Source organism: Ailuropoda melanoleuca, chromosome 15 (assembly GCF_002007445.2).
Source record: "Ailuropoda melanoleuca isolate Jingjing chromosome 15, ASM200744v2, whole genome shotgun sequence".
Lineage (NCBI taxonomy): Eukaryota > Metazoa > Chordata > Mammalia > Carnivora > Ursidae > Ailuropoda > Ailuropoda melanoleuca.
Window position 1 is genome coordinate 76,033,753 of NC_048232.1, and position 24,196 is coordinate 76,057,948.

A 24,196-nucleotide genomic window follows, 5' to 3' on the forward strand; every position below is an offset into this window, starting at 1 on the left:
GGAACAGAAACCAGAGGGGAGAGAAATGCCTAATAGAATAGTCCAAATCCTCGGAATCTTTCCACAATCACTCCCATTTCAAGGTCCACAATGCTCTCTCTTTCATCTACCTACCCAAATGCTACCCATCCTACTATCTTCCAAGAAAACTTCTGTAGTTCCTTCAGCTCTCAATGACTATTTTTTTTTTTTATTGCATGTGGAAGCAGCATTTTACAATTTATAACTTTTTTCATTTGTGTTTCTCTTCCCCCCATTTATACTTGAAAGCCTCATACCACCTAACTACAGAATGTGTTGCAACTATTTACATGATTAAAATACTTCAAGATTTTTTAATCCTATTATATCATAAAATATCATGTGTATTTGTAAAGCTAAATTATTCCAATTTAACTTGCTACCATGATTAGTTTTTGCAGATAACTCCAAATAATGAATACAGATTTGAGTGGACCAAGAAGCAGTATGTACCATCACTATCCATTAGTTGGGTACTTGCAGCCTCTTGCTTCCTACCCTTCTGTTACCTGCCTGTTATTTATGCGCTTCACAGAACTTCTGTCCCTCAAATTCATGTATGGACAGAGGAAGCAGGCTGTGAACTGAACAAGAGATCTGACAAAACTATTGCATTTATACCTTGTTGAAGTTCAAATTGTAGGAGACTCTGAGAAGAACATTTTTGAAGTATACTGCCATCACTGACAACTACTATACCGCTACATGAGACACATTCCAGTAAAAAAATGCTTTATCTTATAAACACTATATATGGCATTACATTTGCAGGGGAGGCCCAATAAGAACTTTAGGACTAGTCAGACCTGTATTTGAATCTCAGCTCCACTACTTACTAACTGTGGGATCTTCATTAAGTTACCTAAGCTTTTTTTGGCCTATTTCCACCACCACCTCCCCAGGTTATTGTGAAAATGTGGCAAAAATCCCTTTGGACTGGGCATAAAGTAGATAGTCAAAATGTGAGTGCTTTGTTCCTTTCTCCTTAATCTAATTGTTGGAGAAAAAAAATATATGCTCTCAAAAGGATACAGAGTATTTCTGAATCAAAAAGATTCAATTTTTTAAAGGTTTTGTTCTTAATATCAATTTTAAACATGGGACTTTTTTGGAAAAAAATAAGCATTCCTCAAATCCTGCCTTGTTTTTAATCAATTTAATTAGCTTCATGCTATTTTTGGTTAGAACCTTTGAAAACTGATTCAATGATTCAAATTTCCAATACTGGCTTCTTGACAATATTAATACCACACATTAAGAATATATGTGGCAACTAAGTATATATCATATGGAAAAACACTACAAACAAGACTGGAACAAAAAACTCATGTGCAAAAAGACTAAAGGCCCTATGCATGTGTACAATAAATCTTTTGGCCATATTCACAGGACCACTGACCTTAACTAATTACCTTATACCTGATATGTACCTAAGGAAAGTAAAAAATAATGAGCCTTCAGAAAATGGGATATCTGAGTTTCATTTCACCCTTAAAACTGCCCTCCTCATTCAGTTTGCAAGATCTTTACCTTGAACTAAATTCTACTACATGTAATGATGTTTTCCATCTCCAAAATGTCACAAATGGAATGACAGAGTATGTGTGTGTGTGTGTGTGTGTGTGTGTGTACATGTATGCAGAAAAAAACAATATAGTGAGATTTAATAAAAATGTATTTAATTATTGATCTATTTATGTTGCTAAGTATAGAAATTTCTTTTTCACTTACTTCCACTGCTGCTACAACCTGGAATATTTTCTCCAGGAGAATACCCCATGAGGCCTCCATTCCCATTAGGATTAGCAGGCACTGATGCAAGAAGACCTAAAGGGAAAAAATTTCCTATTAAATTATGATCAAGACCAAATTCAAGGACAGCTACATAAACACCTGCCAAAGAAACCAAGCAAAGGTAATTACTGACATACCTAGTCCTCTATATCGTGAAAGCTGCTGATATATCTGCTTCATTCTTTCAATATTCAAACGGCTTGCCTCAGCATGATTCACCATTGGTTTAGGATAATTAACTCCTATCAAACATTTGGCTACCTTTTGGATACCTTCTGGTGCATTCCAGGGATCATAGATATATTTTGCAGGGAAACCTCTTAGGACAGGCAAATAACGCCTTTTGGGAGAAGGAAGAAAAATTATTAATAAAATGAACTACAAGCAAATTATAACAAACTAATTATTAGCTATGAATGACCAAAATCAGGTCAATACCATTTAATGATTTGTTTACCCATCTCCTCATCTCTGCTGCCCATCAGGAGTGGGGAAAACCTTAAGTGTTGCTTAAACATGAAAAGCTCTTCCTGGATTAGTTATTCCAAACTGAATAATAATCACCCTTGATTTACCTGATATAGTCTCCATTGGGATCTGTTCTCCTACCAAAACCAACAGGGCAATAGCAGTGAAAAAACTGTTGGAAAAAGGAACTACAAGACAGCCACATCCAACTTCCAGCATTTATGCTCCAATCTGCATCAAGCAATAATTCTTCAAATACCTTCAGAAGTAACAGTAACCAATTAGTTTGTACACATATAATTCTCAAAGTAAGCATTTTCCAGGTCTCTGTAGATCAAAAGTCAAGGCAAAGAAAATCTAGCACAGAACTGTAAAATTAAACATTCCAAAGTTAGCCTCCTTGTCAATGTTCTGCTCTGTAATGAGTTATTTCAGGGAAAGAAAAATATGAGTTATATAAGTGAATTTCTGAATAGAATTTACCTTTCTAGTTTTTGCAGTGGGGGGAGGGTAAAATAATTATCCAAGTCACTGATTCAATTAAAAAATGGAAGAAAAAAAGCAGTAAATACTTTCAAGAAAGCAAAGATGCTACCAAGTAAATCATAAACAAAAACTGAGAAGCCCGATACACTGGCCTACATATAGGGAGCTCTCAAATATAAATGACTTTAAAAAATACACTAGTGAAAAAGCAAAAAAAAAAAGCACTAGCTTTATAGAGTTTAAATTTGGAATTCCTTGACCAAAAGGGAAATAAATTTAAAATGCCTTTTTATAAATTCATTAAGTGTGTACTATACACCTACCTCAAATATAGGAGACACACACACACACAAAAAGGATCAAAAATGGTCCTTAGATAGGAGAAATCTATCATATAGGCAGGAAGGTAAAACAAGTCCTATTATATATAAACAAAAGATGATGTCACAAAATGTAGTATGCTTCACTTTACATAACAGATCATTAAAAAGTTCTGATGTTGAAGTGAGGCAAAATGATATATATTTTAAATTTTATAATATAAATTTGCTATTTCTAAGAATTATTGGACAAATCCTTTTTTGTAACAGAAATGATCACCTATAAAGATGTTATAGTTCCCTTGATGGCTACGCTGGTTCAGTCTCTGAAATGACTTGTGGTTAATCAAACCAGTTTTCACCATTTTTCCTGTCTGATTACACCATTCTGCTCTCCAAGAGTGTGCCTGTATTAGGGAATTAAATTCTTTACCTGCTGAAAAAAATTAGACTATAAATGAATCTAAGTAACAGACAACTTCTAGGAACTGTTTTAATAAGGCATAGACTCAAAATAAGACTGTGCTACATTAGCTGGAAGAATACTCACCTTCATTCCTTCTTCCCAACTAATCCACAGGTCACCTCGGGTCAGGAAACAAGCCACTGCATGTCTGGCTAAATGGTGAATCCAACCCTCCTGACGAAGTTGTGTCATGATGGCATCAATCCACGGAAAGCCTGTCCGGCCTTCTGCCCATTTTGCTAAAGCCTCAGGATTCTTGTCCCAAGGAATCTGAACACAGATGGGATTTCCTTCCATTTTATCAAAGCGTGGATTATTTGTTGCTGCTGTATAGAAAAATTCACGCCATAACAGTTGCCCATAAAGGGAAAGGGGAGGGGAACTGTTCTTCTTCACCTAAGGTTAAAAAGCAAGGAAGTATTATCAGCAATTTTTAAAGAAGTATTTTGAAAAATAAGCTTCAGTTTTAGATAATACCTTTTTGTAGAGATCTGTTAGTTTGAAGTAAAATAGTCGACATGACAAACAACCAAATCGTAGATAAGGACTGAGTCCAGTAGGGCTAGCAAGCAGGGAATTTGCATTCATTCGAGGTCTTTCAAAGTTTGCCACCCAAGCCTGAAAACACACAGAGAATTATGCTAGCTAACTGCCTTTTCCGTTTTAAAAGAGTGTTTAAAACTGACATATTTTTTTAAAAAGTTCTTGGGGGATAAAATTTTATTATCCTAGTCACAAACATGTTTTAATAAAAAACACAACAATAAAAGTGAGCGTTCTTTTGTTTCATCCAACCTCGTGTAGCACATACTCATGTGAAATAAGTTACCTTCAAATCCCTAACACCAGGCTGAAAGCACTTTCAACCTGTCTCCTTGACACTGAGGTAAAGGTCAAATAGAACTTTATCTTAGCTTCAAAGTTATGGTCATCATATATCAGCTTACACAGAAAGAATAAAAGAGATAGTACTGGTAGTAGCTAAAGAGGAAATAGTCAGCAGAGGAGGAAAAAAAATATTTAAATGAGATGGTTGTTAATTTTCAAACAATTAGGTTTATGCTATTTTAACTATTTCTCTCAATTCTTCAACAGTCTATTTTTTGTTTTTATTATTTTTTTTTAAAGATTTTATTTATTTATTTGACAGAGGTAGAGACAGCCAGCGAGAGAGGGAACACAAGCAGGGGGAGTGGGAGAGGAAGAAGCAGGCTCATAGCGGAGGAGCCTGATGTGGGGCTCGATCCCGTAACGCCGGGATCACGCCCTGAGCCGAAGGCAGATGCTTAACCGCTGTGCCACCCAGGCGCCCCTATTTTTTGTTTTTAAAAAAGAGGAAAATTATTTTTTAAATGTCAGTTTAGAAATACAAGCATGATCGATATTATCATACTTTTCTTTCCAAATGCCTTTCCAAACGTGTAAGTGCTTCAGTTTCTCCGCCTGGCCATACTGCAGAGGGCAAGCCATCTGTATCAAAACCTGAAAAAAAAAAAAACAGAAAAAAGAAAAAAATATTCTTCTGGAACTAAAATAATTTTTATTGAACCACAATAACTGGGAAAAAATACTCTGCAGAAAATTTATGACAGTAGCATAAAAATAAACTGAGGGCCCTGGATAGGTCTTCACATATGAGGATATAATATGGTCTCTATTTTTTAGAACAAACATCTTAAGGTGATTAACAGATCACACTTACAGAACACATAATGTACAGATTTATTACTTTTTTAAATTATAATAATATTTTTTTATTATATTATGTTAGTCACCATACAGTACATCCCTGGTTTCTGATGTAAAGTTCGATGATTCATTAGTTGCATATAACACCCAGTGCACCATGCAATACGTGCCCTCCTTACTACGCATCACAAGTCTATCCCATTCCCCCACCCCCCTCCCCTGTGAAGTCCTCAGAATCAGAAGGGGGAATGAAGCATGAAAGACTATGGACTCTGAGAAACAAACTGAGATTTATTACTTCTTAGTTTAAAGAGTTTCTTTTAGATGTTTTTCTCCTTTCTCTACCTCTTAACACAAAATACATGTCAAATTAGAAGTGAGATTTTCTGAGTGATTTATTAACTCTCAAGCTTCATTTATACCTACCTAGTTCTTCTAGTGAAGGGACTCCGTATTTCTCATCATGGTCATCAGACAGAGGAGTTGTGCACTTTTCTATCACTTCAGAAGTAATTGTCTCTACCGGTATCTCTAGTGGTTCCATTTTGCTGATGAGAGTCTGGAATCTTTTATAAGTAAGAGGTGGTTGTCCACCATTGAGTTCTATGATCCTATTACAAAGTTAGTAAAATGCAAAAAAGAAAGTTAGCAAAATGCAATTAGTATTAAAAAATGACAATATATTTTGATTGATAACTTCTGAAAATGCTTAAAATCAGAAAACAAAATTAATTACTTAGTCTTCCAGTAGGACATAAGCTTCTCTTATGACCACAAAACTTATTAAAATAGCTAATGAATCTAAAAATTATTCTCTTCATTTTCTAGATATCTACTATGTATTAAAAATATACAGCATGCAAATAACAAAACCTTTAAGGACAAAGGGTATTATTAAGCATCTATAAGTGAAAAAAACAAGTGGTTAAATTAGCCTATAGGCAATAACATAAAAATAAAATTAAAAAAAATATTTTTTTTTAAAAAAGATAAAAAAATATTACAAATCAGTTCAAAGAATCTCTTAATCATCAGTAAAAATCAAACCAGACCAATATTATACTGAGGAGCAATAAAGCAAGCCTTATTAATTACGATTCTATACACCATGGTGATAATCACTTGCTACTTTCTGTTGTGCTCATCATGCCTTTGTTAAATATGTCAGCATATGTATCTTACGGACATACTTTGTATTTTCCTCTTCCTTTTTAATGTACGGTTGGAATCAGTTTGCTAGTATTTTGTGAGGATTTTTTGTATCTATATCCATAAGAAATATTGACCTATAGTTCTTTTTTTTATTATAAAAATTTTTTATTATGTTATGTTAGTCACCATACAGTACATCCCAAGTTTTTGATGTAAAGTTCCATGATTCTCTTTTTTTATGGTGTCTTTATCTGGTTTGGTATCAGGCTGATACTGGCCTCATAGAATGAATTTGGAAGTGAAATTAAGAAAACAATCTCACGGGGCGCCTGGGTGGCACAGCGGTTAAGCGTCTGCCTTCGGCTCAGGGCGTGATCCCGGCGTTATAGGATCGAGCCCCACATCAGGCTCCTCTGCTATGAGCCTGCTTCTTCCTCTCCCACTCCCCCTGCTTGTGTTCCCTCTCTCACTGGCTGTCTCTATCTCTGTCAGATAAATAAATAAAATCTTTAAAAAAAAAAAAGAAAGAAAGAAAACAATCTCATTTAAAATTGCACCAAAAAAATAAAATATCTAGGAATAAGCTTAATCAAAAAGGTGAAAGACTTGTACTCCAAAAACTATAAAACACCGACAAAAGAAATTCAAGATGACACAAAGAAATGTAAAGACACTCCTTGCTTGTGGGCTTAAAGAACAGATACTGATGAGTGATCTGTCTGGCTCAGTCAAAACACGTGCAATTCTTTATGTCACGGGGAGTTTCATGTTGGGTGTAGAGATTATATAAAAAAACAAACAAACATAAAAAAAGTAACTCAAAAGATATTGTTAAAATGTCTACACTACTCAAAGCAACGTACACATTTAATGCAACCCCTATCAAAATATCAACAGCATTTTTCACAGAGCTAGAACAAACAATTCTGAAGTTTGTATGGAAACACAAAAGGCCTGCAATAGCCAACACAATCTTGAAAAAGAAAAGCAAAACTGGAGTTATATAACAAAATGGTAATAATTAAAACAGTATGGTACTGGCACAACAAAGGACACATAGATCAGTGGAATAGAATAGAAAATGCAGAAATAAACCCACAATTATATATGGTCAGTTAATCATCAATAAAGGAAGAATCAACATACAATGGGAAAAAGTCTCTTCAACAAATAATTTTAAGAAAACTGGACAGTTACATGCAAAAGAATGAAACTGGACCACTTTCTTGCACCATACATGCACACACAAAAAAACTCAAAACGGATTAAAGACCTAAATATTAAACCTGAAACCATAACAATCCTTGAAGAGAGCACAGGCAGTAATTTCTCTGACATTAGCTGTAGCAACATTTTTCTTAGATATGTCTCCTGAGGCAAGGGAAATAAAAGCAATAACAAGCTACTGAGACTACATCAAAATAACAAGCTTCTTTTTTTTTTTTTTAAAGATTTTATTTATTTATTTGACAGAGATAGAGACAGCCAGCGAGAGAGGGAACACAAGCAGTAGGAGTGGGAGAGGAAGAAGCAGGCTCATAGAGGAGGAGCCCGATATGGGGCTCGATCCCATAACGCTGGGATCACGCCCTGAGCCGAAGGCAGACGCTTAACCGCTCTACCACCCAGGCGCCCCTAAAATAAAAAGCTTCTATAAAGAAGGAAACAATCAACAAAACTAAAAGGCAACCTACTGAATGGGAGAAGATATTTGCAAATGACATATCTGATAAAGGATTAGTATCCAAAATATATAAAAAACTTAAAACTCAACACCCAAAAAACAAATAATCCAATTAAAAATGGGCAGAACACATGAACAGACATTTTTCCAAAGAAAACATCCAGATGGCCAACAGACACATGAAAACAGGCTCAGTATTACTCACTATCAGGAAATGTAAATCAAAACTATGTTGAGATATCACCTCACACCTGTCAGAATGACTAAAATTAAAAACACTAGAAACAAGTATTGGCAAGGATGTGGAGAAAAGGAAACACTTTTGCACTGTTGGTGGGAATGCAAATTGGTGCAGTCACTGTGTAAAATGATATGGAGGTTCCCCAAAAAGTTAGAATTAGAATTACCCTAAGATCCAGTAATTGCACTGCTGGGTATTTACCCCAAAAATACAAAAACATGAATTCAAAGGGATACATGCACCCCTACATTTATAGCAGCATTATTTACAACAGTTAAACTATGGAAGCAGTCCAAGTGCCCATCAATAGATGAATGGATAAAGAAGATGTGGTACGTATGTATGTGTATATACACACATTATAATATATATAATGGAATATTACTCAGCCATAAAAAGAATGAAATCTTGCCATTTGCTACAACATGGATAGAACTAGACAGGATGGGGCGCCTGGGTGGCACAGCGGTTAAGCGTCTGCCTTTGGCTCAGGGCGTGATCCCGGAGTTATAGGATCGAGCCCCACATCAGGCTCCTCTGCTATGAGCCTGCTTCTTCCTCTTCCACTCCCCCTGCTTGTGTTCCCTCTCTTGCTGGCTGTCTCTCTCTGTCGAATAAGTAAATAAAATCTTTAAAAAAAAAAAGAACTAGACAGTATGACACTAAGTGGAATACGTCAGTCAGAGAAAGACAAATACCAAATGATTTCATATGTGGAATGTAAGAAACAAACAAGCACGGGGGAAAAAAGAGACAAATCAAGAAACAGACTCTTAACTACAGAGAACAAACTGATGGTTACCAGAGGGAAGGTGAAGTGGGATATGGGGTAAATAGGTGATGGGGATTAAAGAGTACACTTTTATCATGATGAAAAAAAATTTTTTTTAATTGTACATTTTTCGTTATACCACATATAATCACATATAAATTGTATGTACAGAAAGTAAACACCACAAAAACTATCCTCTCCGCTTTTAGTAATTTTGTTTCAGTATAATACTTTGAGTTTATACATAGGGTCATAATGAAACTTCTGGACTATAGTGATACTGCAGCGATACTATTGAAGACACTGCTAATTACATAACTAAAGCAAAATAAAGACCTGAGAAAAACGTTTTCTGTATGTTACATTTTTATATGATGAATTATATGGGGCAAATATTCATATTCAATCCACTAAACAATCCCATTATATGCATAACATGAAATCTCCCACTTAGATGAAATTGCTCTTATCCTATTTTGCCTCTGATGGGGTTTGGGACAGTCTGCCCCAAAATATGTCACTTTGTCATATTGATTATTTTGAATTAAAGTTACTTAAGAAACAGTCAGTATAAGAAGGACACTTTGACCCTGCTCTGTCCCCCTGAAAGCAAGAAATAAATTCTCCATGTGAAGGGTACTCTAGCAGAACCTGGAGAGTAAAAGGTATTCTTATCATCAGAGACAGGTAATTCAGGCCTGAGAAGGCTGTATAAACTTCATATATTTGCTGGGGTGCCTGGGTGACGCAGTCGTTAAGCGTCTGCCTTTGGCTCAGGGCATGATCCCGGTGTTCTGGGATCGAGCCCCACATCAGGCTCCTCCGCTAGGAGCCTGCTTCTTCCTCTCCCACTACCCCTGCTTGTGTTCCCTCTCTCGCTGGCTGTCTCTGTCAAATAAATAAATAAAATTTAAAAAAAAAAACCTTCATACATTTGCTACCCTAAATCCAAACTTATTTGTCTTGGTATTTCTTCACTAACTTATTGTTTCTTTGTCTAAAAGGTGTAAAAGCTGCCTGCTTTGCTCACTTCTTCAAGTCTCATATCCTAGACATATGAATTAAATTTTTCTTCTGTTAATTTGTCTTAAGTCAATTTAATTATCAGACCAGTCATGAAGTTAGAATTGAAAAAGGGAAAGTCCTACCCCCACCCCACCCCAAATATACTTCCTTCTTGCTATCAGTTTCCTAATGTTAAGAAAACTGTAAACTAGAAGACAAGCTTATTTTTAAGAGATATATGACTTCTAACTTAATAGCAAATAAGACCCCTGACTGAAATTAAACCAGTTTTTTCATGCATTTGGAAAAGTAGAATAAAATTTAGTTTGTCATGTAACTTACAGAATTAGCTTTATTAACTAGATAAAATGAGTAAATAACTAAAAGCAAAATAATTCAAAAGGTACATAAATTACGAAATTTCAAATTCAGCACTTATAAGGATAATAGTATGCCAAAAGTTAGTAAGTTAATGAATCTCGTGAACCTTCAAAACTCAAAGCATATAATAACTCCTAAATTTAAACTTGACCACAGAATTTTTTTTGGACAAAGCATCACCAAGAAATGGTATTTCAAGAAATACACTTTGAGGGACTACAACTATACAAAGTAGTATTACATACAATTTGCAACTGGACTTAAAATCCAAATAGACAAGATAAACACACATGAAATAAAAAAACTTCAGACACTCATACTAAATATATCGCAGCATTTCATGGTTTTGTGTCATAAAAACTATGAAACTAGTATTGCTAAGAGCCCAGAAAGGTAAGACCATAGGCTGAATTAGAATAGTCAATGTAGGGGCGCCTGGGTGGCACAGCGGTTAAGCGCCTGCCTTCGGCTCAGGGCGTGATCCTGGCGTTATGGGATCGAGTCCCATGTCAGGCTCCTCCGCTATGAGCCTGCTTCTTCCTCTCCCACTCCCCCTACTTGTGTTCCCTCTCTCGCTGGCTGTCTCTATCTCTGTCCAATAAATAAATAAAATCTTAAAAAAAAAAAAAAAGAATAGTCAATGTAAATTTTGTAATACTCTTAACAGTCTGAAACTGAAATTCTAAGTATTTTTATCTTATGCACTCACTACTTCTATAATTTTGGAATCTGTCACTGAGTAAGTAAAAAATCAGAACAGTTAAATAAAATGCTAAGGGTTTGATATATTCACTTAATTCTCCCACAATTCTTTTATGTATATGTTGTTACTTTCATTTTGAAAAACTTAAGTCCCACAGGTTAAAACTTACTTGTCCATGTACTTTTTTTTTTTTTTTTTTTTAAATGCCCAGCTCAGAGTCTAACGCGGGGTTTGGACTCACGACCCTGAGATCAAGACCTGAGCTGAGATCAAGAGTCGGACACTTACCCAACAGGGTCATCTGGGTGCCTCTTGTCCAGGTACTTAATACCACTGAACTGTACACATAAAAATGGTTGAGATAACAAATATTATGTGTATTTTACCATAAAAAATAAGAGAAAAAAAACTCACTTGTCCAGGTCATATAATGTATGTGAAATTCGTACAATTACTTCTACTCCAGCCTCAGTAGCCAGTTTCTTAATAGCTGCATCTCGTTCCTTTCCAAAAGGCTCAGAATCATACTCAATTGAAAGTTTAGTAATGTTCCATTCCTAAAATAAGAAAAAGGAACAAAAATGTACACAAATTTTAATAATTATTTTTCCATAACAATAATACATTCTGGGAAAAAGTGCAAAGCTCAAACTCTACAAATGAAATGATTATACATAAATCAAACTTTGAATATGCAGGAAGAAACCACACAATTTATAAATTCAGAATTATGAAACTAAGAAATGTACACTCACTAGATTTCAGGCATTGTACTAGGCAGTAGACAATCTAGTAATATGCTTGAAACCAGCACCCTACACTAAATTGGTTTGTACAGCACTTAACTTTTCAAATAATTTACACTTATATTATCTCATTTGTTCCTCAAAATAACCCCCAGTTTGGCACTTTGGTTGATATCTCCATTTGGCAGATAAGGTTATTTTAAAAATTTAGGGACTTGGGAGACTGGGTGGCTCGGTCAGTTAAGCACCTGCCTTCAGCTTGAGTCATGATCCCAGGGTCCTGGGATCGAGTCCTGCATTGGGCTCCCTGCTAAGCGGGGAGCCTGTCAAATAAATAAATAAAATCTTTAAATAAATAAATAAATCTTTAAAAAAAAAATTTAGGGACTTGCCCAAAGTTCACAAAGTACCAGAATACCTGGAGGGTATTTATGTCCACTGAATTTTTATCTGCTGATTCTAAGAATTGGTCTTTCACAAACCTTTTTTTTTTTTAAAGATTTTATTTATTTATTTGACAGAGAGAGAAAGCATGAGAAGGGGGAGGAGCAGAGGGAGAAGCAGACTTCCCACTGAGCAGGGAACCCGATGGAATGCGGGGCTCGATCCCAGGACCCTGAGATCATGACCCGAGCCGAAGGCAGATGCTTAACTGACTGAGCCACGTAGATGCCCTTTCACAAACCTTCGATAGTTAACATCGTTGCTTTGTGGAGGTACTCTGTTTTATAATTTTTTATTTCTGATTACAAAAATATTAACTGTGGAGATATAGAGATAGTAATAATGTCAGATATTTACTGAGTATCAGGTGCTATATTATCTGATAAGTTCTGTACACATCTCCTTATAGTGATTTTTAATGTGACTTCAGGGAATTGTGATTTCCTAAGGGGGTAGTAACTTTTTTTAATTCTAAATCTATTCTGATATATCTTATAAGAAAAAAAAATCAACTGTAAGTCTACTATTATTTAACTCACTAAATGGTAACATATTAATTCGCCAAACCCATACAGTTTAGACAAGGGCTGTTCCCAATGGTGAGTTAAAAAAAAATACTACTATAAACCTTGCAGTGTATATCCTTATCTTTATGCATGCATCTTAAACAATTTTGGGCATTTTTTCTATGTTTCCTAGAAATTGTTCCTTGAAAAACAATGAATAGATAAGATAAGCATATTTAAAATTTTGACGGACGCTGCCAAATTTTCCACCAGATATATTATACCAAGTCACACTCTCATCTGTACTATACCAAAGTGCTTGCTCCCCATACACTTGCCAGTAGTATGTTAAAGGTTTTTAAAAACCACTAACACATACACATGGTGTACACAGAAAAACAGTACCTCATTTTAAAAATTTTCCTTTCTTGAACATCTTGAAGAATGCATACCAAGCTGTCAATAGCTGTTACCTTTAAATTTAGGAGTCCAAATAAAGTAATTATTTTTTATTTTACACACTGTTACATTGCTCACATTTGTTAGTACAATCATGTACTGTTTTGGAAATTTAGAAATAAAACAAGAGTAGAAAGGCATTATATTTGTTTTATAATAAAGCAGAATAGAGTAGTAGTTAAAAAAGCATGGATCTAAAGTCAGACTTCCTGAGTTCAAAGACTGGCTCAACTATTAGAACAAATGGCTAAACTCTTCATGCCTGCTTCTTCATCTATAAAATGGGTAGAATGTGAGTAATGTGCTTAGACAGTACTTAGCACATAATAAACACTATGTGTTTGCTACAGTAAAATGAAAAAAAAATCATTATGTTACAGGGTTGCTGAAAGATTAAATGAGATAATGCACGTAAATTTTTAAGGACATAGTACACAGTAAGTCCTCAATGAACGACGGTTATTATTCCTAGCTCTTTGTACATTTCTTTTTTTGTGGGTTGCAGGTTATGTTTGCTTGTTTTTCTAGTGCAGCAAATTTTTCTCTCATGGACTTGTAAGAACTCCTTATATTTTAATGAGAGCAACCTTTCTCTGCCATACATGTTACAACTTTAGGAATAGTAGTTTGTAACTCTATGATCTTTTTTGATAATTTTTTAGTTTTTAGAGAGATGATAGAGTTTAAGATAAGTGAATAACACTTTGAAAAGGAAGGGAACATAGGTCAGATAGCTAAAGATCAAAATATAGACCACATTATTAGTAAAGATTAATTGGAGAAAACATACTAGGTTTATGGGCAGGTAAGCCTGTTAATATTTCACCCCTGAATTAAAGAGATTTACCCACTCAATGACAAGCAGCCCCTTTCCTGCAGTATGGGCTACCCCCATAAAATTTATTGCATAGGAAAAGAGAACAGGAGGTGTGCTCTCAGCAAGTGACAAGAAGAAAAGGTACAATCTGAGCTATACTCACCTAGTTCCTTCTATTAAACTCAACAATGAAATCTTTCACTTCTTCCCTGGGGATAAATTAGTGAATATCTCTCCAAAAGAAAAACGAAAAGCTAGGGAAGAGAAGGTTCTCCAAATATTAAATGTATTCATTTATACATCAAATATTATAATCTTTATACAGGCCACGAGATACAATGCTAGGTCCCTCCCTCCTGGAGCTTACTGAGGAAGACTGGCGACACAGAGGTAAATTTAAAAAGTAAACACATAATAACTATTAGAAAAAAAAAGAATGCTACGATAGAGAATATGGGGATGAGGGTAAGCTGATAAGCTAATTATCTACTCTTTTTCTTCCCCAATCACTCTAGCAAGACTTTCAGTTAGTGGTGAAAGTTTATAGCCTTGCTTTTCTCCCTATCTTAGGTGGAAAGCACTCAATATTTCACCATTAAGAATGACATTAGCTATGTTTTTAACAGACAACTTTTATCAAGTTAACATTTACCGATTTTCTATTCCTAGTTTGCTTAAAGTTTTTTAAATCATAAATGGATGTTGAATTATGTCCAATGCTTTTTCTTCATCTATTGAGATAATCTTAATAGCTTTTCCAATATTCTATTAATAGGAAGGATAACCTTAATTGATTTTTATAATGTTGAACCAACTCTGTATTCCTGGGGTAAACTAATGTAGTATTATTTAAAAATATTGCTAATTTCAATTTATTAATATATTGTTAAGGATATCTGAGTCTGTTTCTGGGGGGACATTTGGCTATTTTTTTTCCTTAAATTTCTTCATCAGGTTTTGCTATTAGAGTATGGTATTAGAGTTATGCTTGTCTCATAAAATAAGTGTTTTGGGGAAGTGTTCCCAACATTTTCCTATGTTTTCTAAAGTGTTATAAAACTGGTATGATTTCTTTCTCAAATATGTGATAGAATTCACAACTAAAGCCTTCTTGGGCCTGGAGTTTTACTTACAGGAAGGTTTTCAACTATAAATTCAATTTCTTTAAGAGATACAGGGCTATTCACTTTTTCTATTCTTTTCCTGAGAATTTTTTAACTTGCACTTTCAAGAAATTTTTCATCATTTCATCTTAGTTGTATAATTTATTGGCATTATGTTTATAACATCCTTTATTATGCTTTTAAAGTTTAGAGAATCTCTAGTGACATCCCCCTTTTTATTTTGAATAAAAGTGATTTTCTCCCTTTCTCACCGTGATCAATATTGCTAGTAGTTTATCAATTTAATCTTTTCGAAGACCCAGCTTTTGGCTTTTGTTGACTCAACCAATCAGGGTTCAGTCAGGAAACAGAAACCACATCAGCAATTTGAACAGGGAAAATTTAATATAAAGAATTATTAGCAAGTAAAATGTAGTCAACAATGACAAGGAGTAAAAGAGGAGTTAAGGCTACATTATCCAATATGGTAGATAGTCACTAGCGACAAGTGGCTTCTGAGCACTTAAAATGTAGCTAGTTGGAATAGAGATATGCTATAAAAATAAAATACACACTGGATTTCAAAGACTTATAAAAAAGTTTAAAATAGCTTAAAATTTTAATAATTTTATATTGAAAGGAACATATTTTGATATACTGGGTTAAATAAAAAATATGTTTTAAAATATATTATTAAAATTAACTTCATCTGTTTCTTTTACTCTTTTAAATGTGGCTATTAGAAAATTTAAAATTATATATGTGGCTTCTGTAGTCTAAGGTATCCAAAATTAGCAATTGCAGAACACTGCTACCACCACTAAATGGAGGGAAAATAAGAAAATAATGAATTAAGAACTTAGAAGAAAAGAACCCTCCATGTTGATTCACACCTCAATGCATGGGTTCTCCTGTCACAGTAACACAAAACCTGCCCTGTAGTGAAGAACTTGCCAAAGGGCAAGGCCAGACCTGGTTCACAGGAACAGCACCCCAGGTGGCTGAGATACTTCCTACAAGGGTGTAGGTAAACTGGAGCTGGCCTGTGGAAGTGACCTATCAAGAAGCAGAGAAATTTGCCAGAGGGTGTGGTTAGGCTGGGGCTTGTCCACAAGGGAGGGTGAGATAAATACTACTGGGTCTCCCACATGCTCAACTGCCAGCTAATGTGCTAAGTAAAAAGCACAAGGCTACCAATATGGAAAGCCCCTTCTCTCCTACTATGACTTTGCAGAGAACCACCACCACCATCTCTCGACAAAACCTAATATCAAGCCAGGTGACAAAGGAGAAATGTTGACAACATCCAGATTCACTATCACAAAGCAGGACTTAAAAGGGTGGATTAGAGCTGAGAGACAATAAATTGATAATTGCAATTTATTTTCTCTATTGTTTGTCTGCTTTCTGTTTCATTGATTTCCATTCCTCTGTTTATTATTTTCTTTCTTCTACTTACAATACTATAGGTTTGATTTGTTCTTTTCCTCTACTTTTTAAAAAGGTGGAAGCTTAGTTCTTTGATTCCTTCTTTTCTAATAGAATATTGAAGGCTATTAATTTTCCTCTAAGCACTGCTGTAGCTGAATCCCATAAATGTTTTTTAATGGCAAGTAGAATTTTAATATTTTAAAGAAATTACCCTAATGTTATTAATACTAATTTTTAACTGAAGTATGTTGTGAATCCCATAAATTTTTGTATAGTTTCCATTATCAGTTCTAAATATTTGCAATTCTCTTGCTATTCATTTTAATTCTACTGAAGTCAAATAATATATTCTGTAAGATGTCAGCTTTTTGAAATTTATTGATAACTGTTTTGTGGCTGAACATATGGTTTATCTTGGTGAATATTTCATACACGTTAAAAAAGAATGTGCAGTTTTGGGGTATAGTGTTCTGCAAATATCACTATATCAAATTGGTTAACAGCATTATTCATATCACCCATATCTTTATTACTTTTTGCATATTCTATCAATAACAGGGTTTATCAGTTTGAGATTCATGTATTTTTATGTTGTTAGTTGATACATATACATTTATAATAGTTTTATCTTATTGATGTAAGATTGCTCATTCTCTGGTAATTCTGTCTTGAATTCTACTTTCTTAGGCTTACTGTTTGCAAAATATATCTTTTTCAGCCTTTATTTCAAACTGTTTATTAATTTAAAATTTTTTAAAGGTTTTATTTATTTATTTGACAGAGAGAGAGAAGGAACACCAGCAGGGGGAGTGGAAGAAGGAGAAGCAGGCTTCCCGCTGAGCAGGAAGCCCAATGCAGGGCCAGATCCCAGGACCCCAGGATCATGACCTGAGCTGAAGGCAGATGCCTAACAACTGAGTCACCCAGGAGCCCCAATTAAATTTTTTTTATTTAAGTAGAGTTAATACATAATGTTATGCTGGTTCCAGACCTACAACACAGTGATTCAAATGCTCTACATGTTATGCTATGCTCACCACAAATGTAGCTACCGTCTGTGACCATAAAACACTATTACAATATCATGGCCTATATTCCCTATGCTGTGCCTTTTATTTCTGTGACTTATTCCTTCCATAACTGGAAACCTGTATCTCCTGTTTTTCACATTTTTTTTCTGTTTTTCATATTCTTATTTTTTATTATTTATTTTAAAGACTTATTTATTGATTTTAGAGAGAAATAGAGCAAGAGAGAGCAGGGGGAGGGGCAGAGGGAGAAGGAGAGAGAATCCTTAAGCAGACTCCCTACAGAGGAAGGAGCCCAATGCAGAGCTCGATCCCAGGATTCTGAGATCATGACCTGAGCCAAAATCAAGAGTTGGACACTTAACTGACCAAGCCACCCATGTGCCCCTCTTCATATTTTTAAAATGTCTCTTCTAATTAGCACATAGTTGGTTCTTGCTTGTTATTTATCCAGTCTGACAACTTGTGCCTTTTAAATGGTGAGCTTGAAGTAGACCATTTACACTGAACAAAATTATTGATAGAGTTGAGCTTAAATTTACCCATCTGTTTTCATTTAAATGAGTCAAATATTTTTAGTATTCCATTTATACTCCTAGATTAACTTTTTTGAAATATCTCTTTATGCTATTTTATTTTTTTTAAAGGTTTTATTCATTTATTTGATAGACAGCCCGCAAGAGAGGGAACACAAGCAGGGGGAGTGGGAGAGAAAGAAGCAGGCTCCCAGTCAAGCAGGGAGCCCGATGCGGGGCCCGATCCCAGGACCCCAGGATCACACCCTGAGCCAAAGGCAGACACCTAACGACTGAGCCACCCAGGAGCCCCTCTTTATGCTATTTTAGATCACAGTGTACATTCTTATCACTGTCTACCTACAAATCATATATTACTATTGAATAATGTAAGAATATAGATACTTGTATTTATTTTGCTCCCATCTTGTGTGATCCTGTTATAAATTTTGTTTCTATATATATTACAAGCCCCTTAAATATTGATATTATCTCCTACGATTCACTGCTATTAGTTGGTTTTAACCTGTCAATAGTCTTAAAGAAAATGGAATATATAAATATACATAATTAAAAATAACAAAAAAGTTGGTCTTTTATATTTCCCCATATATTTAGTGTTCTTGCTTCTTTCTTGCAGATCCTGTCTTTCATCCACAATGACTTCCTTTCACCTAGCAGAACTTCCTTTAGTATTTCTTACAGTACAGATCTGCTGGAAATGAATTATTCTGTTTTTGTCTGCCTGTAAATGCCTTCATTTTACCTTTTTAAATTTATATCTATCTATCTATCTATCTATCTATCTATCTATCTATCTATCTATCTATCTAAGTCTATAGCACCAGGTATTCCCAGGCAGTCTCCCATCCATGTACTAATCAGGCCCAACACTGCTTAGCTTCTGAGATCAGACAAGATCAGACACATTTTAGGGTGGCATGGCCTTAGACAACCTTATTTTTCTTCTTCTTCAGGGTGGTATGGGCTTAGATTACCTTCTTCCTATTCTTTTTTTTTTTTTTAAGACTTATTTATTTTAGAGAGAACAGGAGGGAGGAGCAAAGAGAGAGAGGGAGAGAGAGAGAATCTCAAGCAGACTCCCCTCTGAGTATGGAGACTGATGCAAGGCTCAGTCTCACTACCCTGAGATCACGACCTGAGCTGGAATCAAGAGCTGAATGCTTAACTGAGTCACCCAGGTACCACTACCTTCTTTTTTTTAAATGAATATTTTTGCTAAGTTAGCAAAGTTGTTTGTAGGTTTTTTTTTTTTTAAAGATTTATTTTTAGAGAGAGAACGAGTGCAAGCAAGGAGGGGCAAAGGGAGAGAATCTTTCAAGCAGACTCCCCACTGAGTGAGGAGCCTGACATTGGGCTCAATCCCACAACCCATGAGATCATGACCTGAGCCAAAAACAAGAGTCGACACCCAACCAACTGAGCTGCCCAGGCATCCTGTGTGTAGTTCTTTATAAAGATGTCATTCAATTACCTTCTGGACTCAATGGTTTCTGATTTAAAAAGCCACCAACATTCTTATTGTCGTTCCCTGAATATGTCTTTTCACCTCTGGCTACTTATAAAATTTTCCAACTTTGGTTTTCAGTTAATTAACTTTGAGGTGGCAAGACGTGGTTTTCTTCATATTTATGCTGTTTGGGGTTTTGTTGAGCTTCTTGACACTGTGGGTTGATATCTTTTATCAATTTCAGAAAATTCTTTTTTTTTATTATGTTATGTTATTCACTATACATCATTAGTTTTTGATGTAGTGTTGCATGATTCATTGTTTGAGTATAACACCCAGTGCTCCATGCCATACGTGCCTCCTTAATACCCATCATCAGCCTATCCCAATCCCCCACCCCCCTCCCTTCTGAAGCCCTCAGTTTGTTTCCCAGAGTCCATAGGCTCTCGTGGTTCAATTCCCCTGCTTACCCCCCCTTCATCCTTCCCTTCCTTCTCCTACTGATCTCCCTGCTATTCCTTATGTTCCACAAATGAGTGAAACCATATGATAACTGTATTTCTCTGCTTCACTTATTTCACTTAGGATAATCTCCTCCAGTCCCGTCCATGTTGATGCAAATGTTGGGTAATCGTTTTTTCTGATGGCTGAGTAATATGCCATTGTATATATGGACCACATCTTCTTAATCCAGTCATCTGTTGAAGGGCATCTCGGCTCCTTCCACACAGTTTAGCTATTGTGGACAATGCTGCTATGGACACTGAGGTGCATATGGCCCTTCTCTTCACTACATCTGTATCTTTGGGGTAAATACCCAGTAGTGCAATTGCTGAGTCAGAGGGTAGCTCTACTGTCAACTTTTTGAGGGACCTCCACACTGTTTTCCAAAGTGGCTGTACCAACTGCATTCCTACCAACAGTGTAAGAGGGTTCCCCTTTCTCCACATCCTCTCCAACATTTGTTGTTTCTTGTCCATTCTTGCCATTCTAACTGGTGTAAGGTGGTATCTCAATGTGGTTTTGATTTGAATTTCCCTGATGGCTGATGATTTTGAACATTTTTTCATGTATCTGTTAGCCATTTGTATGTCTTCATTGGAAAAGTGTCTGTTCATATCTACTGCCATTTTTTTTAAACATTTTATTTATTTATTTGACAGACAGATAGAGATAGCCAGCGAGAGAGGGAACACAAGCAGGGGGAATGGGAGAGAAAGCAGCAGGCTCCCAGTGGAGGAGCCTGATGTGGGGCTCGATCCCAGAATGCTGGGATCACGCCCTGAGCCGAAGGCAGACGCTTAACAACAGAGCCACCCAGGCGCCCCTCAACTGCCCATTTTTTGATTTGATTATTTGTTTCTCGTGTATTGAATTTGAGAAGTTCTTTATAGATCTTGGATACCAGCCTTTTATCTGTAGTTTCATTTGCAAGTATCTTCTCCCATTCTGTGCGGTGCCTCTTTGTTTTGATGACTGCTGTGCAGAAACTTTTTATCTTGATGAAGTCCCAAAAGTTCATTTTTTCTTTTGTTTCCCTTGCCTTTGGAGACGTGTCATGAAAGAAGTTGCTGTGGCTGATGTCGAAGAGGTTAGAGCCTATGTTCTCCTCTATGATTTTGACAGATTCCTGTCTCACATTGAGGTCTTTCATCCATTTGGAGTTTATCTTTGTGTATGGTGTGAGAGAGTGGTCAAGTTTCACTCTTTTGTATATAGGTGTCCAATTTTCCCAGCACCATTTATTGAAGAGCCTGACTTTTTTCCATTGGATGTTTTTTCCTGCTTTGTCAAAGATTAGTTTACCATAAAGTCGAGGGTCCATTTCTGGAGTCTCTATTCTGTTCCACTGGTCTATGTGTCTGTTTTTGGGCCAGTGCCATGCTGTCTCGGTGATCACAGCTTTGTAGTATAGCTTGAAATCAGGCAATATGGTGCCCCCCCCAGCTTTGTTTTTTTCAACATTTCCTTGGCAATTCAGGTCTTTTCTGATTCCACACAAATTTTAGGATTGTTTGTTCCAGTTCTTTGAAAAATGTCATTGGTATTTTGACTGGGATGGCGTTGAAAGTGTAGATTGCTCTGGGTAGCACAGACATTTTAACTATGTTTATTCTTCCGATCCATGAGCACGGAATATTTTTCCATCTTTTTGTGTTTTCTTCAATGTCTTTCATCAGTGTTCTGTAGGTTCTAGAGTATAGATCCTTTACCTCTCTGGCTAAGTTTATTCCAACATATCTTATGGTTTTTGGTGCTACTGTAAATGGAATCGATTCCCTAATTTCTCTTTCTTCAGTCACACTGTTCGTGTATAGAAATGCAACCGATTTCTGAGCATGGATTTTGTATCCTGCCACATTACTGAATTGTTTTTTTTTTTATTTACCAATTTTTATTTTTATTTTATTTTATTATTTTTTATTTTGGGGGGCTTTAAGTTCTGGGTAACTTACCAATTTTTATTTATTTTTTTATAATAATATTTTTTATTATATTATGTTAGTCACCATAGAGTACATCCCTGGTTTTTGATGTAAAGCTCCAGATTCATTAGTTGCATATAACACCCAGCGCACCATGCATGGTGCACATTACTGAATTATTGTATGAGTTATAGTAATTTGGGGGTGGAGTCTTTTGGGTTTTCCATGTAAAGTATCATGTCATCTGCAAAGAGAGAGAGTTTGACTTCTTCTTTGCCAATTTGAATACCTTTTATCCCTTTTTGTTGTCTGATTGCTGTTGCTAGGACTTCTAGTACTATGTTGAACAATAATGGCAAGAGTGGGCACCCTTGTCGTGTTCCTGATCTTAAGGGCAAGGCTCTCAGCTTTTCCCCACTGAGGATGATATTCGTTGTAGGCTTTTCATAGATGCTTTTTATGAAATTGAGGAATATACCCTCTATNCCCTTGTCGTGTTCCTGATCTTAAGGGCAAGGCTCTCAGCTTTTACCCACTGAGGATGATATTCGTTGTAGGCTTTTCATAGATGCTTTTTATGAAATTGAGGAATATACCCTCTATCCCTACACTCTGAAGGGTTTTAATCAGGAAATGATGCTGTATTTTGTCAAATGCTTTCTCTGCATCCATTGAGAGGATCATATGGTTCTTGTCTCTTCTCTTATTAATGTGATCCATGTGCAAATGTTGAATCACCCCTGCATCCCAGGGATGAATCCCACTTGGTTGTGATGGCTAATCCTTTTAAAGTACTGTTGGATCCTATCAGCTAGGATCTTGTTGAGAATTTTGGCATCCATATTCATTAGGGATATTGGTCTGTAATTCTCCTTTTTGATGGGGTCTTTGTCTGGTTTTGGGATCAAGGTAATACTGGCCTCATAGAATGAGTTTGGTAGTTTTCCTTCTGTTTCTATTTTCTGAAAGAGCTTCAGGAAAATAGGTATTATTTCTTCTTTGAATGTTTGGTAGAATTCCCCAGGGAATCCATCAGGCCCTGGACTCTTGTTTTTTGGGAGGTTTTTGATCACTAATTCAATCTCTTCATGATTAATTGGTCTGTTTAGATAATCTATTTCTTCCTGTTTCAGTCTTGGTAGTTTATAGGTTTCCAGGAAGGCATCCATTTCTTCCAGGTTGTTTAATTTATTAGCATATAGTTGTTGATAACAGTTTCTAATGATTATTTCTATTTCCTTGGTGTTGGTTGTAATCTCTCCCCTTTCATTCATAATTTTATTAATTTGGGTCCTTTCTCTATTCTTTTGAATAAGTCTGGCCAGTGGCTTATCAATCTTATTAATTCTTTCAAGGAATCAGCTTCTAGTTTGGGGATCTGCTCTACTGTCCTCCTGGTTTCTAATTCATTGATCTCTGCTCTAATCTTAATCAATTGTGTCCTCGTGCATGGGTTAGGCCTGTTCTTCTGTTCCATCTCCAGCTTCTTAAGGTGAGAATATAAGGACTGCATTGATTGTTCTATTCTTTTGAGTGAGGTGTGGATGGCTATGTATTTTCCCCTTAGGACTACCTTTGCAGTGTCCCATAGGTTTTGGACTGATGCATTTTCATTCTCATTGGTTTCCATAAATTGCTTAAGTTCTTCTTTAATTTCCTGGTTTACCCAATCATTCTTAAGCAGGATGTTTCCAAGTGTTTGAGTTTCTTCCAAATTTTTCCTTGTGATTGAGTTCCAGTTTCAAAGCATTGTGGTCTGAGAATATGCAGAGAATAATCTCAGTCTTTTGAGACATGTTTTGTGACCCAGAATATGGTCTATTCTGGAGACAGTCCTATGTGCATTCGAAAAGAATGAGTGTTCTGTTCTAGGGTGTAGTGTTCTGTATATATCTATGAGGTTCATCTGGTCCAGTATATCATTCAAAGCTCTTGTTTCTTTGTTGATTTTCTGCTTAGATGATCTGTCTATTGCTGAGAGTGGAGTGTTGAGGTCCCTTACTATTAACGTATTATTACCTATATATCTCTTTATTCTGGTTAAGAGTTGGCTTGTATATCTGGCTGC

General features: G+C 35.7%; 1 protein-coding gene and 1 pseudogene across 1 annotated transcript in view; both read right to left on the minus strand.

The window, feature by feature from the left end:
* The window catches only part of CRY1 (cryptochrome circadian regulator 1), a 100,103-nt gene that overhangs the window by 4,414 nt on the left and 71,493 nt on the right, over positions 1-24,196 (minus strand). The window contains exons 3-10 of the mRNA XM_002927658.4: positions 11,597-11,739; positions 5,671-5,855; positions 4,949-5,037; positions 4,033-4,173; positions 3,640-3,951; positions 2,391-2,542; positions 1,953-2,155; positions 1,753-1,848 (exon numbers count right to left, since the gene is read on the minus strand). Coding sequence (XP_002927704.1) covers positions 1,753-1,848; positions 1,953-2,155; positions 2,391-2,542; positions 3,640-3,951; positions 4,033-4,173; positions 4,949-5,037; positions 5,671-5,855; positions 11,597-11,739 — 1,321 coding nt within the window. The remainder of the gene's footprint in view (positions 1-1,752; positions 1,849-1,952; positions 2,156-2,390; positions 2,543-3,639; positions 3,952-4,032; positions 4,174-4,948; positions 5,038-5,670; positions 5,856-11,596; positions 11,740-24,196) is intronic.
* LOC117796505 lies at positions 19,065-19,184 on the minus strand (annotated as a pseudogene).